The 19,084-nt window shown below is 44.2% G+C and overlaps 6 protein-coding genes across 6 annotated transcripts; 1 reads left to right on the top strand and 5 right to left on the bottom strand.

The window, feature by feature from the left end:
- Positions 1–1,252: 1,252 nt before the first annotated feature.
- Positions 1,253–3,430, bottom strand: PHALS_11563 (hypothetical protein; the record flags this gene model as incomplete). Its single annotated transcript, XM_024726943.1, has 6 exons — positions 1,253–2,675; positions 2,740–2,854; positions 2,929–3,002; positions 3,071–3,231; positions 3,293–3,356; positions 3,426–3,430. The coding sequence occupies 6 exons, from the start codon at positions 3,428–3,430 to the stop codon at positions 1,253–1,255; spliced, it is 1,842 nt and encodes a 613-aa protein (XP_024577569.1).
- Positions 3,431–3,591: 161 nt separating this feature from the next.
- PHALS_11564 (Complex 1 LYR protein) lies at positions 3,592–3,915 on the top strand (the record flags this gene model as incomplete). The annotated part of the gene is made up of 1 exon (XM_024726944.1): positions 3,592–3,915. The coding sequence occupies one exon, from the start codon at positions 3,592–3,594 to the stop codon at positions 3,913–3,915; it is 324 nt and encodes a 107-aa protein (XP_024577570.1).
- Positions 3,916–3,948: 33 nt separating this feature from the next.
- On the bottom strand, positions 3,949–4,565 carry PHALS_11565 (uncharacterized protein; the record flags this gene model as incomplete). The annotated part of the gene is made up of 3 exons (XM_024726945.1): positions 3,949–4,101; positions 4,162–4,416; positions 4,485–4,565. The coding sequence occupies 3 exons, from the start codon at positions 4,563–4,565 to the stop codon at positions 3,949–3,951; spliced, it is 489 nt and encodes a 162-aa protein (XP_024577571.1).
- A 1,141-nt stretch (positions 4,566–5,706) lies between these two features.
- On the bottom strand, positions 5,707–8,948 carry PHALS_11566 (vacuolar protein sortingassociated protein; the record flags this gene model as incomplete). The annotated part of the gene is made up of 4 exons (XM_024726946.1): positions 5,707–8,406; positions 8,466–8,582; positions 8,666–8,806; positions 8,877–8,948. 4 exons carry the CDS (start codon positions 8,946–8,948, stop codon positions 5,707–5,709), a joined length of 3,030 nt encoding a protein of 1,009 aa, XP_024577572.1.
- A 3,462-nt stretch (positions 8,949–12,410) lies between these two features.
- Positions 12,411–12,710, bottom strand: PHALS_11567 (uncharacterized protein; the record flags this gene model as incomplete). The annotated part of the gene is made up of 1 exon (XM_024726947.1): positions 12,411–12,710. The coding sequence occupies one exon, from the start codon at positions 12,708–12,710 to the stop codon at positions 12,411–12,413; it is 300 nt and encodes a 99-aa protein (XP_024577573.1).
- A 2,771-nt stretch (positions 12,711–15,481) lies between these two features.
- Positions 15,482–17,068, bottom strand: PHALS_11568 (chromate transporter; the record flags this gene model as incomplete). Its single annotated transcript, XM_024726949.1, has 5 exons — positions 15,482–16,133; positions 16,206–16,485; positions 16,565–16,688; positions 16,749–16,831; positions 16,894–17,068. The coding sequence occupies 5 exons, from the start codon at positions 17,066–17,068 to the stop codon at positions 15,482–15,484; spliced, it is 1,314 nt and encodes a 437-aa protein (XP_024577574.1).
- Between the last annotated feature and the right edge of the window lie 2,016 nt (positions 17,069–19,084).

Consider the following 19,084-nt stretch of genomic DNA (forward strand, 5'->3'; position numbering starts at 1 on the left):
AGATCGTATCACGCTGCTGGCGCAGCTCGCCTTCCTCGTCATCCCATGCGGGAAAAGAGGTGTCAGACTCATAGTCGACTACATCCTCAACGAGGCCACTCAGCACTGAAAGCGTGCGCGGAGAATATTCATCCCCCGGTGCCGAAGTTGGACTCTGCCCGTGCTCACTGTCAGAACCAGCGAGACTTGATGGTTTTTGTTCGTGGTCTCAGTGCTCATTGAGCAAGGAAGTTGTTAGACTCCAACAACTCGTTGAGGCAATAATCGATTGGAGCTGTAAATGTTTTCAATCTTAACGGGGGAAGGTGTAACGGGGTTACACGAACCCTAATAACAGGGGTGTCACACGACATGTGCATGGTGTGACCACACCCAAACAAGAATACGGCATGGGGCTAGGTAGCCAGTAGTTATGCATGTATCTACAATATATATTTAGTATATTTAGAGAAATCTAAACTTTTAAAATTAGGATAGAAATATATATAAAGATCAGTTTGGAATTTAAACCGAAGAGTCGATTAGCCTTGGGAAGGCAGTAAATACTCTTTGAGTAAGCGGATTGCGATCCACTACCTTATACTTGATTCTTGTAAGAAACGAAAGGTCGGTGACCTAAAGTACACTTCCTCAAGCGTTTTGCTACGGCAGCCCCGCTGCAAATAATCTTTCGATGATCTACATCCTTCTTGAGAGTACCCTCCCTTGGTCTCTTGGTTATGGCGGTACGTCGACTCTCGAGAGAGTTTTGGCGTCTGGCCAATGCTGAGATGAGCTATGAACGGATGTGGTTCAAGGCCGTATGCTGTGCAGAATGAACCTTGGCATGACGACATGAGGGTCAGATTAATCATCAAGAAGCGATAGAATAGACGTGCCAGCTTGAGCGACCACGTTGTGCCGCCCTTGGGATTCAGGCGAGCGGACAGCTCCCGAGCATGAGTCGCATCGCGGGTTCAGGGCTGTATTTTTGAGCTTGAGGGTCCCAAGCTGCTCAAGTCAATACCAGACCCATGTTGTGGTCTTACCAAGCTTTATCGAAAAAATCACGTTATTAAAGTGAGGCATAGTGCTTGTGCGGAATTTCGGAATCACTGCTTTGTCTAGCCAATAACAAGCCATAAATCTGCTAACATTATCAGATAATAGCAATTTTAAAATTGGTCCGTTCAACAAACAGGTAGAGTTTTAGTGTCTTGATATAATGCAAGTATCCACAAAATTGCTTATTAAAAAAACTTATCTTTGTGCGTCAGCGGTACGAGCGGCGCTGCGTTGTGGAGAAGACAGAGATGCCCTTCTTACCTCCTTTCTTTTTGCTACCCCTTCCAGCAACATTGGAAGAAATTGTATTTCCCCAGGGATGCGACGATCCGGACGCAGTAGAATTTTCAGAAGGATGTCTAGACTCGTTCGAAGGAGCGTCTCCAAGCGCCGGGAAGTACCCAGAATTTTCTGTTATTCGAGCAAATGACCGCTCATCATCCTCAAAAGACGTGGTTGTTTCATCTTCCGTCAAAAGATCGCTTGCAAATGAACTGCTGAGATGAAAATCCTCAACTGATTCAGCTAAGGTTTGCTCATAGGGCGATGGCCAGTGAGTGTTTTCGTGCTGCAGCGAAAATGTTTGTACTTTCGACTTATACATTGGAGACGAAAAGGTTGGCGTATTAAGCAACTTAAGCTTGTGCTCTCGCTGTTTGGCGCGCTTTTTTAAATCGTTCTTGAAGGCGCTAAGCGTTGAACGTGAAAGCTGCGACGATAAATCGAGTTCGCAAATGTAAAAATCGCAAAAGCGAGGCAAGTGGCTTAAAAAACGAAAGCGTTTTTGAGCTTCTTCGTCCATGATAAAGTGCTCGATATCCAACACACGGCCGTGAACTTGTTCCGGCACTAGATGGTATCGATTAGCAGGCGGTGATCTTGAATTCGCACAGGAAGTCTCGGTAGTCCACGTGGATTCCATTTTTACTTCGACCGCATTCTCATGTTCTAGCTCGTCAGTGTATTCTTTAAGCAAGCACTTCATGTTCAGCGGGTGGAGAATCACATAAGTTCCATTTGCAATCTGATAGAACGAGTACATGTCATTGGTCCCATGCTCTAGCGGCTTTATGCTCTGATCGGATGCGAAAGTAGTCACAGGTTTGCCATAAGTGCCACGACTACAATCGTCACTTATAGAAAGACGTTCAGATGTGTTCCGCATGGCTTCATTGACAAAAGGAAGGTTATCTACGTCGCCACTGCTTTGGAACTCAGCATCCATTGACTGGAGTACACGCATTTCCGCGAGCAGAAGCTCCCGCAAATACTCAGGTGTCGCTTCCAAAATGCGCGAGTATGTTGCGTCAGCATCATTCACGTTGGGTAGCTTCCGAGTACGTTTACGCGCAGCAAAGGTGGCAGCCTCCGATGAAGAATGCGTGAATGCACTTGATTCAGTGCAATCATCTGTCAACTGTGTTGACGGTAGTACACGAAGCTGCGGGAAGATTCTCGATTTAGGACGTTCAAGAAACTGAAAAGTTACATCAGACCCCACACGTGGAGGTATCTGCAGCTGTTGTAGCTGTACACTGCGCAGGTGGCCCTTTTGAACAGATTCAAAGCACATTGGACACCGACGCCAATACTTGTCTGTCATTGACAGATAGCGAAGAATGCATGGCCAGCTATATAGTTGCAATCATCACAATTTTTATAGTGCAACACCACGACGTAGATATTTATACGCACCAAAAAATGTGACCACATTTGGTAATTTTTGGTACACGAAAGGAGTCCATACAAATTGGACAGGTCTGAGGGTTTGCAGCATCATACCACAGCAGTACCTGCTCAACCAATGACCCTGCAAGTCATGGGTTACAATAAGTATACATGTGACGTATTAATATTGTGAGGTTTAGTTCAGTGTCAGCTTACATTCCGTGAGAGACTCAACATCCCATGTGGGTACAATGCATTCCGGGTCGAGTGGTGCGATCACGAATCGGTAGCTGATACAAGCATTCAATAATGATAAATTGTTCTTGACACAAGCGAGCAAATTATCAAACAGACGAACTTGGCATGAAGATATTCAATTTGAGTGCGTGGTGCCGAACTTTTCTTCTTCTTGTGATGATATTTTGCAAGATGCTCTCGCTCAGGCAAAGAAAAATTGAGCAAATGATTTGCAGAGACTCCATTTCGAGTGACTCGTGCTTCGTGGTTCATATTCTTATTCTACAACAATTTTTAACCATTGAGTGCCAGCAAGATAGTGTTAGATAGAATATAATCGCACCTGCTCTCTACGTGGTCCTCTGCGATCTGGGCCGCCATTACTGATGTTGCGACTTCCCCTGTTCCTGGAATCAGTAACGAGAAGATTTTAGCCGAATATCTCATTGCTAGATCTTGAAAGCAACGAAACGCACTTCATAATGGTAGTTTATATATCTGTAAATTTAAGCACAAATTGTTCTTTAATTGATGAAAGAAACAAAATAGTATGATGATCAGCACCAAAACGTACACATCTTCTACAATTTCTACCAATCACAGTTATTAATATTATTGCGGCAAGGCACATAAAACTAAACCATGGCGGAAACCAAACAGGTGCTGCGTGTGTACCGGCGTCTGCTTAAGCTAGCGCAGCATTATCCGAGCATCAAGCGCGAGGCGATTATTCGTGATATCAAGGAAGAATTTCATGCTAACGCGATAATCACAGACGCGCAAAAAATCTGCGAGGCAATGGCATCGGCACATGCAGGCATCAAGGAGCTGTCAATGTACGCTAGTTTACATCCCTCGCAGCCTAATTGGAGCGTTGAGGTAGGACGCGATGCGATACAGTCGCAATTGCGTGAAGGATCACAAGTAAAGGTCGTTCGCGACGGCAACAAAGCAGTTAAAAAATAAACAAAACATTGTGAAAATAAGTATCTTAATGGGTTACATTTTAAGTGTTAGGCAAACTTTGCAGCTTTGGCAGCACTGATGACAAACAGGACCAATTTGCGTTTGAGGAACGAGGATCAAATCGCAAATTTGTTTAGACGTAGCCATGTTTGTGAACTGACTAACTGGGCGTATCTCGTCAGCGGCCTACAAAGGCCACAATATTGTAAGGCCAATGAAAGCTGCAGTACAGTTAGCGAAACTCACCGTAATGATGTGAGGGACGCAAGCGCCTTCGTCGGCGAAGTAGCCAAACCAATAGGTCTGCATAAATTTTTGTGGCCAGCTGTGCGAGTTCGGCGACGTTGCAATGAATGCTAAAACCTCTTGAAACATGGCACTTCGTCGAATCTCATCCTTGACTTGTAACAGCTCAATGCGTTGCCGTAACTGAGTAAAAGTAATTGTGGTAGCTTCTTTGTCGTCGATTAAGATCGTTCCCACAACCGGAAGATGACCACCCTACATGGAGAAGTATACTGCTCAGTTAGATGTACACTAAAAAGTACCGCTCATTGTGAAAGTCGCACCTCAATAGATCCTACGACATATGAGTTCTGTTTTTGGGGGTCAGATGGAAATGTGAATACGCGAACCTTCACATGAATCATGTCAAGAATTTCTACTGCAAATTAACTAGAGCAAAACATCAAATGGAAGGCATTTGAACAATGCGAAGTTACGAGTCAGAGACTGGATCAATTAAAGTTAAATGAAACTCCGATTTTTTTATAAGTACAAGATATCTTTTGCCTACATTTAAATACAATGGGTCGGCGAGATTTCTCCATTCGAGATTGGAAATGCGAGACCTCTCTCGAATTTTCACCCCCAGAAAAAATCACAGCCGCTTCGTGAATGATAAACGCCCGCCTTAACTCGTGATTGCTCGATTTGAACGCCATCGCTCAGAGACTGCTCAGATGTAAATCCAACCAGAGCGCTCGAAGGCCGTGGACGGGTCCGGCTTTTCCGCCTTGAAATGTGGCGAATTGTTTATGTACTTTTCAGCAGATGCGCTGCTTGCCAATTGGTACGGTAGTACGTGCTTTAATCCGTCAAGCATTGTGGTTATGTGAAGGATACTTTGATAGTGCCGAAAGGCTGTTGATGACGATGCGAATTATGGAATGAGCTACTCAATCTACGCACAGCTGTGATCACATTCATATCGACACAGAAATCGACAACAAAACCCATCCACCTTCGAAGTCGAATTTTCTTTGTGAGGAATCTTGCTTCGTTATTAAAGGCATAAGCGATAAAGGCTCTTTTAAAATAATACCCTCTAAAAGTCGAGTGTTGAAGTTGCTGTGTTAGAAGGCGGAATACATGCTGATTGGCTGATGCTGGCTTGTGTGCGAGTATCGTGATGCGATCGCGTCATCGGTACTTCTAAACTCACGCGATTTGTCGACAACGGTTCAAGTACATCTAAATTATAGTCTTTTAACTGCTTGTTAAGTAAAAGCAGTGTAAAAGAAATACTGAGAAGCTGGTATAGAAAAACGTAGACTTTCTTGATGGCAAAACTCTTGTGATGACTAGAAATAGTGATTAGGAAACCATAGCGAGGAGAGTTTAAGACAACTGCATAGCTGTGCGACCTTTAAAATGCAGAAGGAAAGTTGCATCAAAATATGAACTTGTCTTGACGTCAGATTCAAAGTAAGTTCTGCTTTAAAAAATTTCAATTGCAGCCTTATTTCAAACACAAGTGTTACTTGCACTCTACATGAAGTCACGAGTACGCTAAAACTCCGCACTAAATCGCGTCTCAAATGAACCTTCGTCTAGCACAACCTCGTTGCTCTTGAAAATGCCCTTTCCAAAATACTCTGCGATGGTATGGAAACCGTCTACAGCAGTTTCAAGCTGATTGTAAAACTGCTCATGGTTTCCTGCTTTTTGTTCAAGCTGTGATTTGAGTCCCAAAATGTGGCGGTGGTCCATTGAGCACGTAAGACACTCCCGATCGGTCTCAGAAATGCAATTGAGATGGAAACTATGTTGACACATAAAGTGCACAGCAGGAAGATCTAAATCGTGGTTGCATAAGTCACATTTTGTTGCCTGGAAAACCACAGCACGACTGCTTAACTGGGCGATTTCGTCCTTCATCTGCTTTGTATCGCTCTTAAACGCTTTGATCTTCTCCTCGTCCTCCTCTATCTTCTTTTCGTCATTAGCCAGCTGGCTCACTACATATTGCTTAATGACTGATACTGGTAACTCGCGGGACTGACTAAGCACCTGCACCACCTGGAGGGGAGGAATTGCTGGGTTTGTGTCGATCAAAACAAGTAGCTGCTTAAGTTCCTTCCACTCTTCTCCATCAATTGCCCCCTTGGGTAGTGGTCCTCTTTCTGCAAAATACTTCAAGGCCAGAGACCACAGATTCGGATCCTTTTCTCCGTGCTTACGCACCTCCTCTAATATACTTTGATCATCGCTCTCTTCAATGTGGAACTGCACTAACATGTGATACATGTGCAGTTTGTTGTACAAATAGCGCTTTCCCTTTTTCATGCTGTGCATTTGCAAGTGAATCAGCGCATGGTCTTCATCATACTTGACCCGGGGGTTATCGAGAATACGCAGCACAGCATCCTCCTTCTCTTCCACGGAGCGCAAGCCATTTTCACCTTCATCATCATCACTAAGAACCATCTCCAGCAACGTGTTACCGATCGACGTGTTGCTTATCGTCTCCACCTCGACAATGTACTGCAGAAATTCTTTCAATTGCGCACGATGGGACACAAACAAATGTAAGAAATCACCCGGGTCAGATTTCAGCGATGGATTGCTAGGAACAAACTTTCCGGTGCACAGTCGCTTCAGCAGCTCTGTTGTAGGTGCTGGCATATGTGTCACGAGCGTGCGTCCATATTTTCGCAAGTTTGAGTCGGCTTCTGAGAAGCTTAGATGTTCAATGTACTCCAATGCATCGGCCACGCGTTCCTTCTCGCTCTCTGACAGCGCAGCAGAGTCCTCCGAATCAACATAGCTGATGTGATCCAGCTGAATTTTCAAATACCAACTATGTTCTTCATGCTTTTTTGCCAGCGTCAAGGCGTGCTGCGGGTAGTTTTCCCACAAAACACTGATGGCAGTTTCGACATCAAAGTTCAGGTTAGCTGTCGCACCTCCATTTCTGAGCATCAAGTCGCCAGAATTGCGGTCAGTTTTCGTCTTCTTAGCATCAATTACCTCATCCAACTGAATAAATTTGTCCAGCTTTTGCACATCCTTGAGCTTTGTGTAGCAATTCAGGAGCAGTGTTGTATGCTCGGCATTCGCAAACGCTTTCTCATGGAGAGCCTCGAGATAAGCCGTGAGATTATGAATGCGTTGTGCATCCAAGAAACGACGAATTACGTATGATGGCTCAACATGACCAATTGTACGTACGTACTGACGCAATGAGCCGTCATAATCTCCTTTTTGGTACAAATGATCACCATACATGCGAAAGATATCGATAATGCTGTTGACGTCATAATTTGAGCTGAAAGCCAACGAAATAGCAATTGAGTATAAATTCTTGCGAAACAGAATCTCTAATTTGGACGTCGTATCCTTTTCGCTCAAGCGGTACACGTGGCCCATGGAAGACACCACGAATATTGCGCCAAACTCACAGACGACGTGACGAATCTCTTCCATCTCGTCAATTCCAAAACGTGCACCGGGTGCACGGGCATTTAAAGAGAGCGGTGCCTTTCGTATAGGCCCCTTAGAGCTTGTGCTAGTAAGCGTCCAGTTAAACGCGATGAACTTGTTCTGGAGATCGTAAACGTTTACCTGGTGTCGTCCACGCGGGTCCACATGTGCCACTATTAGATAGTGCTTGAAAAAACATACAAATTTTTTTTCACCTTCAAAGCCAAAACATACGGAACGATCTTCAGTCGTGTAAAAGTAAACAGCATCCGTCTGTCCGACAGCAATCTCTCCTTCCTCGTTGACACAAGAACAATTCATTTCCACACCACGCTCGTCAAGGACCGTCGTACGCGGCGGAAGTGCAGCTGCACCACCAGCACTTTTAACCAAGGCAGGATCATCATGCGAGCAATGGTAACACGTGAGTCCACGACCCGTCGATGCATACAAAAATACATGCGACAGAGTAACTGTGACAGGCTTACTGGTAAACGCTAGTCCAGTGACTGGATACTGTCCTGCCGGCTGCAGCAGATGAGGTGGGCGATCAGCACGTCGCTTTAAGTCACTTCGGAACAAGATCACGGCGCCATTTTTTAACCCCACCGCAAATTGACTCAAGTCGTCGTTCACTGCAAACGCGGTCACTGCTTCTTCGGGGTACTTTTTAGCAAAAATAGGGATCTGCTGCATCAGCTTAGGCTTGCCTTCTCGATCTTGCTGGTCGGTGCGCCAGAAACGCACTATTGCAGTGCTTTTTCCGGTTGGCTTAGCTGTATACATCTACAGAATTGCAAGATGATCAAGATTAATTATAAATAAGAAAACGTAGTTTTACGTACGTCTTCCGCATTGGGTGCACGACCAGCTTCAGCGATGACTTTTGACTGTTCTCGCAGCTCCTCAGATCTTGGATCGATACCATCACCGATTGTCACTAGCACGTTACTACGTTTCATCTATGAATCGACGATAATAGGAGTGCATCTGTCGTTAGTCCATTGTCTGACATAGAACAAGATTTTCAAGCTGAATGACAAACCATGACGACATGTGATACGAACATCTCATGAGCCTGAAATTTACGAGCTTCCATTGAGCGGTTGGCTAAGTAAACAGATCCATCAGCATCTCCCACGCAGATAAGGCCACGATTGGCGCTCATGCTAGTGATATCCACGCCCTATGTGAGGAACACGATTCTAAGTTATATAAAGGTGGTGATTTCAGCTCAGGAGCAAGTGATAACGCACTTTCATCCATGGACCGTTCGCATCTTTGAGAACTTCCTTGTCAAAAAAAGCAAAGCGTCTCCACTGCGCCATGGCTTACGCTTTCTCTTCAAATAAGGCGTACTTAGTGATATGTATCATTTTGTGCTTAGTACGACATAATTTGATAAAATCGGGATTTTATTCATGTGTTAATAAAGCAATCCGAATTTCCAATTTTCTATACTAAATCATGAGACTTCCAGGATGTATGTGCGTATTGAGGAAGTACTGTGATCTTGGGCTAAAAAATTTGCATGTTTGTTTTCATCAATACTGTACGACCATAAGAAATTCTCTATTTAAAAGTACAGAAGTACCGGTATATCATCAAGATGATAGGATTCGTGAAGGGAGTCGTCCATGGCACTTAAAGCCAGAATAGTACGAGAGGTAGTAAATCGTATATACATAGTTTTGAAATCAGTAGCACTAAATTGAAATATTGATCCTCTTGTAATAGTAGAGCTAATTAGGAATTAAGTTATACAAACACATTTGTGTTCTTCGTGGGCCTACTGAAGCCATGCCACGATTCCGCTATCACAAGCCGGTCGGGTATGAATAACTCTGTTGTAGACGAAGCAGTGTCTCTACGATTCCCTGTAGCTGAGCTACCTTTTGTTTCAAAACGGTGACGCGCTCTGAGCCGTTAGAAGTAGCCACGCAGTGCGATGTCGAAGCTTAAAGAGCATATCCGAGATATAACTTATCAAAGCTTCGGACGCACACCGGGACTCTCGAAGAGAATTGACGTGCCGCCACAATCGAGAAGCTCACGAAGACTAGTTGCGGGGGGATATACCGCCATCTGCACTGTTCGATGACCCACTCACACACGATATGGGTGGGTACACCAGGACTGTTACAAGGACGCAGCACGATACTTTGACAGACTGATGGGAGATTGAGGTTCCACTTTAGCAAGACTGTCCACTTGCCGTGGTCGTTGTTGACCTGGCGCACCTTTGGCCTTTTTCCTTAGGTAAGAGGCAGGGCCACCCATCGATTTCTACTGAGTTCGGCGGCATGCTCGACACTTGGTTGGTAGCTGTAACAGCTGTGTCATGAAGGCAAGCAGGGCTGTAAGCAGTAGGAGCCGAAGATGATAAATTTTATCTTGATCCTCACTGTGTTTTGTACTTTGCAAAGTCAAAAAGTAGATGACGCTCTTGTTGGGCGTCTGCAGAGCTGAAGCTAGATTGTAAAGCTTCATGACTTATGAGACGGCGCACTTTCTCCATTCAGTGCGTGAATTAACGCAATGCTCTTCACGCCTATGCACACAGGTTTTTTACTCATATCGACATCGAGAACAAAACAGAAAGCTGCTCGGTGAGCGCTCTAGATGGCATCGGCCTTATTCTTGCTTTTGTAGCCGAGAAAAGCTAAGCTCAGCTCTTAAATCTTAGGTCAGATAAATCCGTGAGCTCCGTGACGGGCTGTCACAAAACATTCTGTCGATGGTTAAGGCATCAAATTTGTAAGTCATGCAGGGGGGGACTTGGTGCAGTGAATGCCTTCTCATAGGTGAGCGACTGGGCTGTTGGGTTCGAGCGGAGGCACCTGGCTAGGAAGTGGAGACGAATAGCGACCATTCCTATCAAAAATTACCTCGAAATTCTCAGAAATGATTTTTTTATAGTATTATCCATCCATTCGAGTCAGTGCACGAGATGGGCACGACTACTGGGATGCTCTGAGAGGTGGGCACAGTTTTTGCTAAGGGTGGAGTTGCCTCCAAGCGCAGAGGTTGCTCGTTGAGCGATCACTTTTGTATCGGGGTTACCCGTACCCAGAATGTAACGGAGTTATATGTACTCTTGTATATAAGGGCGTGTCACTCAAGATGGTTTGACCGTACAAAGGTGTGGATTACATAAGTTTGTGTAATCACACAGTGGTGTGGCTACATCGTAAAAATGAGCCACTACGTGGCAGGACCGCCAGTAGTAATGCATATTAATTAGACTACTGTATTAATCAGGAAGCCTGAGGTTTTAGATAATGGCTCTGCCGCAACTAAACAATTATATACTTTTTTTTGGACGGAAGAGCATCATTCCCTTGGTTTAGGTTTTAAGTACTCTTGGAGGTAGCACTCGTACTGGTTCTTGCAAAGAACGTAAGGTTGGTGAGCTAAGCTCATCTTCCTCTAAGCAAAGGGCTACGGCAGCCCCGCTGCAACTTTTGAACAACGTTTTGAAAGACAACAGAGTGCGAACACAGATGGAACATATCCAAGCGGGCGATGGTATTTCGGCGTAAAGTATCGTAATTTTGTATAGCTACCCTTCTGGGGTTGTTTGTCTAACAGCAATACTGTTCAATTGTACAGTATCCACACTGACATAAATCTTAAACTGCATTCTTGTGCAGCGTTCTAGATTCTTCGAAAACTTGGCATCGTCCACTCTTAGAAGACGCACATCTGGTGAAGCTCTCAAAACTTGCCGAAAGGTAGTCATATTCTTTTCAATAATATTATGGACCTAGTCGATCTTGCACATAGCTCTAAACCCAAAGTTGTCTACGACACACGCAAAAATTATAGATTAGTACAATTTATGAGCTACTACCGGCAATTCTAATTGTCAACCCAAATACGTTTACGTAAACTTGATTTTGAGCTATATCAATCCTAACGGCATACTTTACCAAAATATCTGACTGGCTGATCCAAATTTTACTCGATTCACTTGACATATCACTTCAATCGCTCGCACTTCTATGTGTATGGAAGCATTACCTCTCCTACGAAGACACAAATTCAAGGCTTCTTATTGCATTACACAAGGAGTATTGATTAAAAGCTGGACACATAAGACTCACAAGCCTTTCGACGTATAACTGATAAGCAGCTGAGTTATCATCCATCATAAATGTGTCTGTTGCAGAGGACACTGAGTTTGAAGATAAGGAAAGCTCCCATATTTTCTTTGACGAGTAATATCATGATGCAATACCATCAAGCGTATTGTCAGCAGATCCACCATGCATCTCGCTTGGATTAGTTATTGCGGCATGATATTACTTTTAAGAATCAAATACTCCGTCAAAAGACACCGGTACTAACTATAAGAATTATGTGACGCCAGATACCCTTTCTTCCGTATAAGCGTGGTGCAAGCTGGGTGGGAGAAAGTAAAGCTTTCAGTTTGGCGTCGACTTTCTGTGTCAAAAAGGCTGACAACAAGTGGTAAATTGGGTACGCTTACAATAGACTAAATGCAGCCACAATTACGGTACTGCACCGATTTCACGAAGGGATGTGCTGCAGAACAGCATGGCCGGATGCAGCATTCAGCGCTGTCGATCTACTCGATGGGTATTGTCAACAATTATGGGAGATATCTTAACAAGATGGCGGCCGCAAGCGATACTTGCTATCTGATCTTTCAAGATTGCTTCTAAAAATTTGTCTTTCACTAAAGCTGTCGCAGCCTCGTGTCCCAGCGCAAAAAAACGCGTTTGCTTTCTACTAACGATAAGCTCAAATTTCACGACAGCTTTGATCTACAGTCCCCAAAATATAAGTTTGCAAATACGATACAGACAGTGATTCGATTTTGACCCGAAGTCTACAGCGTTCATGTTTATTGATACGTTCAGCAACCTTTCCTGAGCTGGAAACTGAGACGATAGAATGCAGCCGTATTTTGCGGCCTCCAAATTACATATCTGTGGGTATAGGAGACTGTGGGTTGCAAGTAAAGAACCTGATACAGCAAAGGGGGATTCATCTATGAAATAATGCAACTGTCGAGCTGAGTCAGTATATCGATTGAGCGTACCCGCCGTGTAAAGAACACTCATATCTGCGAGTTTGAGACGCCGAGGGATATTCGTAAACTTGAATTGACTGAGATAATACTAAGATGCCTAAGTTTTCACTTCCAAGGTAGATGGTCGTGTAGAGCTTATAGAATTATCTTAGAACGAGTCATGCAAGAAGTTACAGGAAGGTAATTCGCCAAATATTTGTTGATATTGAAGGAGAGGAAATGAGCTTATTATCCGTCATCGATAAGTCTATCATCGCAGACATTCGAATAATTATGAATACCGGAGGTGGGTCAGCCACACAATAAACAACGTATTCGATCAATATATTTGTTTGTGGGGTACTATGACGCGGCAGATGATGTCTTTTTATCAAAAATTCCGACACGAGACTGGCCTAGTGTTCGATATATAATACCGTGTGACGTGCCAATGGCCTTTGCTAAACGTTGCGAAGTCATCGACATGCAAAGCTGAGAGAGTGTATCTCACGATATTTTGTGCCACAAAGACTTCGGATTAATGGGGAATTGTGCTTAGCGTCACAGATGGTTTGACTTAATCAAATCATCTGTGACGCTATCGCTTTAGCTATTATTTTAGCTTGCGTTTTGACTTTTCAGCGGATGCGAATTGGGTTGAATTTGGCGCAGCGTATATATCCCTCCAGCCTACAAATACAGGGAGGAGTTATCCAGCTCACGACACTGAGATACTTGCCATGAGGTATACTCTTATCAGATCAGGACACATGTAATCAGCTCTATTTCGTTTGCGATCTGCAAGTCTCGCTACAGCATCAGGGCTTTCGTGTATTATTTCCCATGTGGCATGGCTACATCTTAAAATCAAAATGGCTATCTTTCTTGCCGATTGTGACTTTGGTGACAAAAGCAAGCCTGATTGGCTTAATGTCGAGGTAGACAGGCCTTGAATCATGAGTATTTTGTATATTCAACGGAAACATCAACCAACGACGATGCTGCTCGCATGAAGTACAAACTAGACGCAGTTCACGCAGCGTTTCTTAAAGAATCGGAAGAAAGGTGATCATGAAGTCAGATATTACTTTATCGCCGTATCTGCATGCGCGTTTTACGCTGCTACGTTTTGCTCAAAATATCTGTATAACAGCGCGGTAAAACTCGACACACAATGTGCGTTTGTGTCATGATAAATACCTCAAACATAGAATTTTAATGAAGCACAAGATACTCCCTCAGGAGGACACTTGAGTCGAGAAAAGAACTCCGGCTCAGTGATCGCTATGTAGTGGTTGGTGCTCCAAATGTACGAATGAACAGGCAATTACGTACTACCGGTGAAATGTCAAATGAATATCTGTCGCCGCGTGCTTGGCGCAGCCGGCAGTTTCGGGCACAAATCATTGTTTAATCTTGCTAAAGCCGTCTTTGATAACACCTAATTGTGGTCTATGTAGATAAGTTGATCGGTAACGGCTCTTCTTGCTGATAACGTTACACCGACACTGGTGAATACATAGCCTGCTCTTTGATGGCAACATCTTTCACGAACATGACTTGCCTATGGTTCAAGGGAAATTTTGATTGACAACACATAGTGCATCTGACATGTTTTACGGGTTCTTTCAAATCAAATGCACTCCTCGTAGGCAACATTGGCACCCCCTCATTTATTGTGAAAATGTTACTTTAGTCACAATTATAATGCTACACTTTTTTATCGCAATATATCACAATAATTTTGCGAAACTTTGACTTCATTACTGATGCCACGCAACGTACTCGAAGCTGTAGCTTACAATCTGAAAGTTGAGAAATGTATCAAAATGTTACACGAGCGGACGTGCGATTGAAATCCAGCTTCTAGCTTCAATATGATCTGACCAACGATACAAGAAACACAAGTGCTGGATTAGTCTCAGCACCTACGTTTTTCGTCCACTATCACAAAGTTGTTACGCGTCGCTAAGTCATCTGCCTCCCCGCTATCAAATATCAAACTCGATTGTTACGTATTTCGCGTGTTATACAACTCGTTTACTAGAAAATGTTTTTGGGGGAATTTCCCCCAAAGACATACACCATAACTTTTAAGCAGTCTTCTCCAGCCAATAGGACTCAGTTGTCATTGGGATACAAGTCTGTCCAAGAGCGTTATAAATATCAGTTGTCTGCATTTGAGTTATGCCTAAAGCTCCACAACCCAGACTTTTAAGGGATTTCAGTTTTAAGCTTACGGAACTACGATGATTTTAAGTCGCTATAGGTGTTTCTGATAGCCTAGGGTACATGTAATCATACTGAACTCTCTCTGAGGTTTTGGCTCAAGTTTCGTTTAAAAGGCCACCAAGTGCGAACGAATTCTATCGATAGTTCGCGCCGTATCATATTGCAGGTGCAAAGCGCGGAATGCGTGGATCGCGTGAAGACCTGATCTAAACGTATTGCCTGAACGACATCCCTTAAAACATTAGGTTAACCGTCTAGATTGACTCAAATTCTCAGCGATATTACGACGCCTCTTTCAGGGGCAGTTCATGGCGCTTGATTTAAAAGCTTATGAGGCAGTCGGATAGACCATGGGACCGTGTGGCTCACTCACAAGGCAAGTCCATTCAGTAGAATGTACAAGAGGGCTCAAATTATACATTAACAAGAAAGATTTTCGATTCCTAGCGCTGAAGGGCCCGAGGTTAGGCTCGCAGGCTTAGCTCATTCGAAACACATTAGGAATAACCAATCGAATCTTTCTAATCGATGCACACGCCTTGGTGACATCGCGACGGAAGTTGCACCAAGTATTCGCGTATCGTCAACGCGTCAGTCGCAAAAATTCTTCTGGCCGATATTAAAGACTGCTGAGGATAAAAGGAAGCCCAAAATGGCTCCAGCAATAATCGCCATTGATGTAGGCACACGGAATACCCCAACCATTAACGCTGTCGCTAGACCCACAGCGGCACTTGCATTGGTGCGTACTGCTTTCTCCCACAACAGAAAAAAGGAAGCGACAATAAGCCCTGTTGCAGACGCATTGACACCAGAAAGAAAAATTTGCAGGCTCCTGCTGTGACGTACACGCTCCCAAAGCGGAAGTAATCCAAAGAGGAGTATAATACCGGGACTGAATAGACCGACGCTTGAGATCAGGGCTCCAGGAATGCCGTAAATAAGTCCACCGATATACGCCGAAATGTTGAATAATGGCCCTGGTAAAGATTGCACTAATGCAAGACCGACCAAGAATTGTTCTTTTGAAATCCACCCGGTCAAAACTATATCGTTCAGCAGCATTGGAAGCATCACTTGGCCGCCGCCAAATATAATGGAACCAATCCAGTAAAAACTATAAAAGAGTGACACAGGCGAGTACTCGCCACTTTCCTGGGGATGGTATTTTGCAAGCATTATTAAACCTGCTAACCAAGAAAGTACAATCATTGCGCCAACAATTGGATGGATTCCTATGTGCCTAGCGATATCCAATTACATCAAGTCATCAATACCTCGTGTCATCTGAAGTAACAAAGTGCACTTCTTGTACCTCTCAATATGGCTCAAGGCTACTTGATCACTAGAAATTGAAAATTGCGAATAGCCAAGCATCGTCGAAAGTAATATAAATAGTCCACCTGATGCCATGACTACAGGAAAGATTAGCGAAGATAAACCTTGCGTGGCCAGCACCACGCATGCTGATATCGCAGCTACAAAGCTCTTTGCCGAATCGTCCTCGCATGCTTTTTGCCATAGTCGGACAGCTGCAATTACAACAATCGACACGGCAGCGGGTGCTAATCCAATCAACCATACGGGAAGACCGTCTGTGGCAAGCATGCTCAGCAGTGAATTAGCACCATGTCTTTGGAAAGACTAATTGATCTTTCAAAAAGGAGGTAGTACCTCGAAGATACTTGGCACCAATGCCAGCGATCGTCAGGACAATCCAACCAGGTAGAGCCCAAAAGAATAAGGCAAATATTCCGCCCAATGGACCAGCGCGGAGCAGCCCTATAGCGGAAATTGTCTATTAAATATTTAGAAATGTTAGTCTCTCACCATTACCGGAGCATTGTAAAGTACAAACCATTGTCGATGTCGGGCCAGGGATAGCCGAAGCGATTGATAAAACTTCTAAAAATCTATCGTCGGTCAGCCACTTCCGTTTATCTGTGGGATGCATTGAGTTATGAATTACACCACATGAAATCGGTGATTATAAGTACACATACACACGAATCGATCGTGAGCAAGCGCAAGATGAGCTGGAGGTCCACCAAACGCGAACAAAGAAAGCGGAATCACCTCGCGGGGTATCGAAAGCAGCCGCTGTGCGTATGATTCACCGCTGTGCAGCGAGCTCGCCGTGCCCAAAGGTAGCAACGGCTTAGTCTCAAGACGGGACATGGATCTTGAAAGAAAAACTTGGTGTTTGGATACTTTTTGTGCATTTTTCAGCTTCTCTGTGATTGGCTAATTGTAACCAACGTATATGTCACGATTTTGTATGCATTCAAATCTATTATCACGGTCGGCGAGTTGCTTACATTAGGTGAAATTATCGTGTTGTTGGTCTAAAAAGCTACTAAGGAATTGACTGCTCCTTATTGTTTCTTTCATTGCTGTAATGCGGATCTGCCTCCATATTAGAACCCGTTCTGTTTTATGAGTTTTGAAGTGTTGCTTCGTATTGACGAAGTACTTGAGGCAAAGAAAGGGATTGTTTTTACCGCCACTTAAATATGTTTCCAGCGCACCTTGCACAGAGAGAGCAACACAGAAAAGAGTTACGACATAAATATCATTTGAGATTCGCACAGGCGAGGTTCATGAACCGAGAGCCTCTAAAGTATCAGATAAACTAGGATGTTTTGCCTGTTCAAAAGTGACATATATTCAGGACTGCTTCTGGTTAATACGTTTAGCTATATGTGATACCGAGACTACCTATGTTGCTTGACATGCGACTAATTGTCCACGTGAAGCACGGACGTCCTCCGCACGGATTTCCATCATCCTCGTGAATAGAGGTTTTAGTATTTCTGAAATCACAATTATACGAAAATGTAGTGTGAGGATTGCACAATTGTACGGAAGTTACGTGTGTGCAGCACACTCCCCCCATTACACCCTCCACACCAAGATATGAAGCAAAGTTTGTGTAACGGGATTACACGTACCCTGGTAACAGGGGGGTGCTGGACATGGTGTGACTGTAGCCGAATAAGAAACGATTTAGATTTTACTATATATTAAGGAAAATCTATAGATTTAAAATTAGGCGGCTTTGCCGCAGATAAAACAAATAAAGTCAGTTTTGAATTTAAACGACTAATTAACGGAAGAGTTAATTAGCCTCGGGTCAAGGCAATTATTACTCTTAGAGTTAGCGGATTGCGATCGGCTAAACACGTACTTGTTCTATGTATAGAACGAAAGGTCGGTGACATAACTTACGCTTCCTCAAAGCGCAAAGCTACGGCAGCCCCGCTGCGGAGTTCCACGTACCCTGGTATGAAAGGGTGGGTCAAACAGGATAGTGTGACCATACAGAGGTGTGGAGTAAACAAGACGGTGTAATCACACAATGGTGTAACTGCACCGTAACAAGAAGCCACTACGTGGCGGGACTGCTAGTAGTTATGCATATTAATTTGGTTTTGTTATTTAATTGGGAAACCTATAAATTTGAAATTAGGCGGCTTTGCCGCAAATTAAGCAGATAAATATAGTTTCAACTTTGAACGGAAGAGCATATTTACCCTGGGTTAAGGTTTTGAGTACTCTTGGGGGTAGCGGATTGCGATCCGCTACACTCATATTGGTTCAAGTATAGAAAGTAGGGTCGGTGACCTTAGCAAGATTCCTCTAAGCAAAGAGATACGGCAGCCCCGCTGCACTTAGTAGCACTAGTAGTCAAACCACACCTGAGTCGTTATGACTGATCTTCTGCGAGGATGGATCAGTTCTCCTGTTTGCTCCGGGCACGCCCGACAGGCTTATAATGCTGATGTTCCTGCTTGGCCCTGAGGGCGTGCAACACCTTGCTCACAAGGACCTGAAGCAATAAGCGCGCACCTCGAGGCGTTTCCAAGTAATGAAATGCTCTGCTTGCGATGCTAGCGTCGACTGCGGCCATGACGCCACACTCGGCGGCGGATTATTCCCCCCGAATTAGGCCGCTCATGGTGAGCGTTAAAACCTTCGAGGGTAAGGATGGGGAGAATCTTCTGCTCTGGGTGAAAGAGGCCGAGATGACTATGGCGTCCGCCATGCTTCAGAACAAGCAACAGCGCGTGGCGCTAGCTAACTCTAAGCTCGAGGATCGAGCACGAGAATGGGTGCTGACGTGTGACACTTCAGTTAAATTGGCGTTTTTCTCCTGGACGGATCTGAAGCTACAGCTGTTACGACTGTTCTCGC

The sequence above is a fragment of the Plasmopara halstedii genome, assembly GCF_900000015.1.
Source record: "Plasmopara halstedii genome assembly, contig: Scaffold_555, whole genome shotgun sequence".
Classification (NCBI taxonomy): domain Eukaryota; phylum Oomycota; class Peronosporomycetes; order Peronosporales; family Peronosporaceae; genus Plasmopara; species Plasmopara halstedii.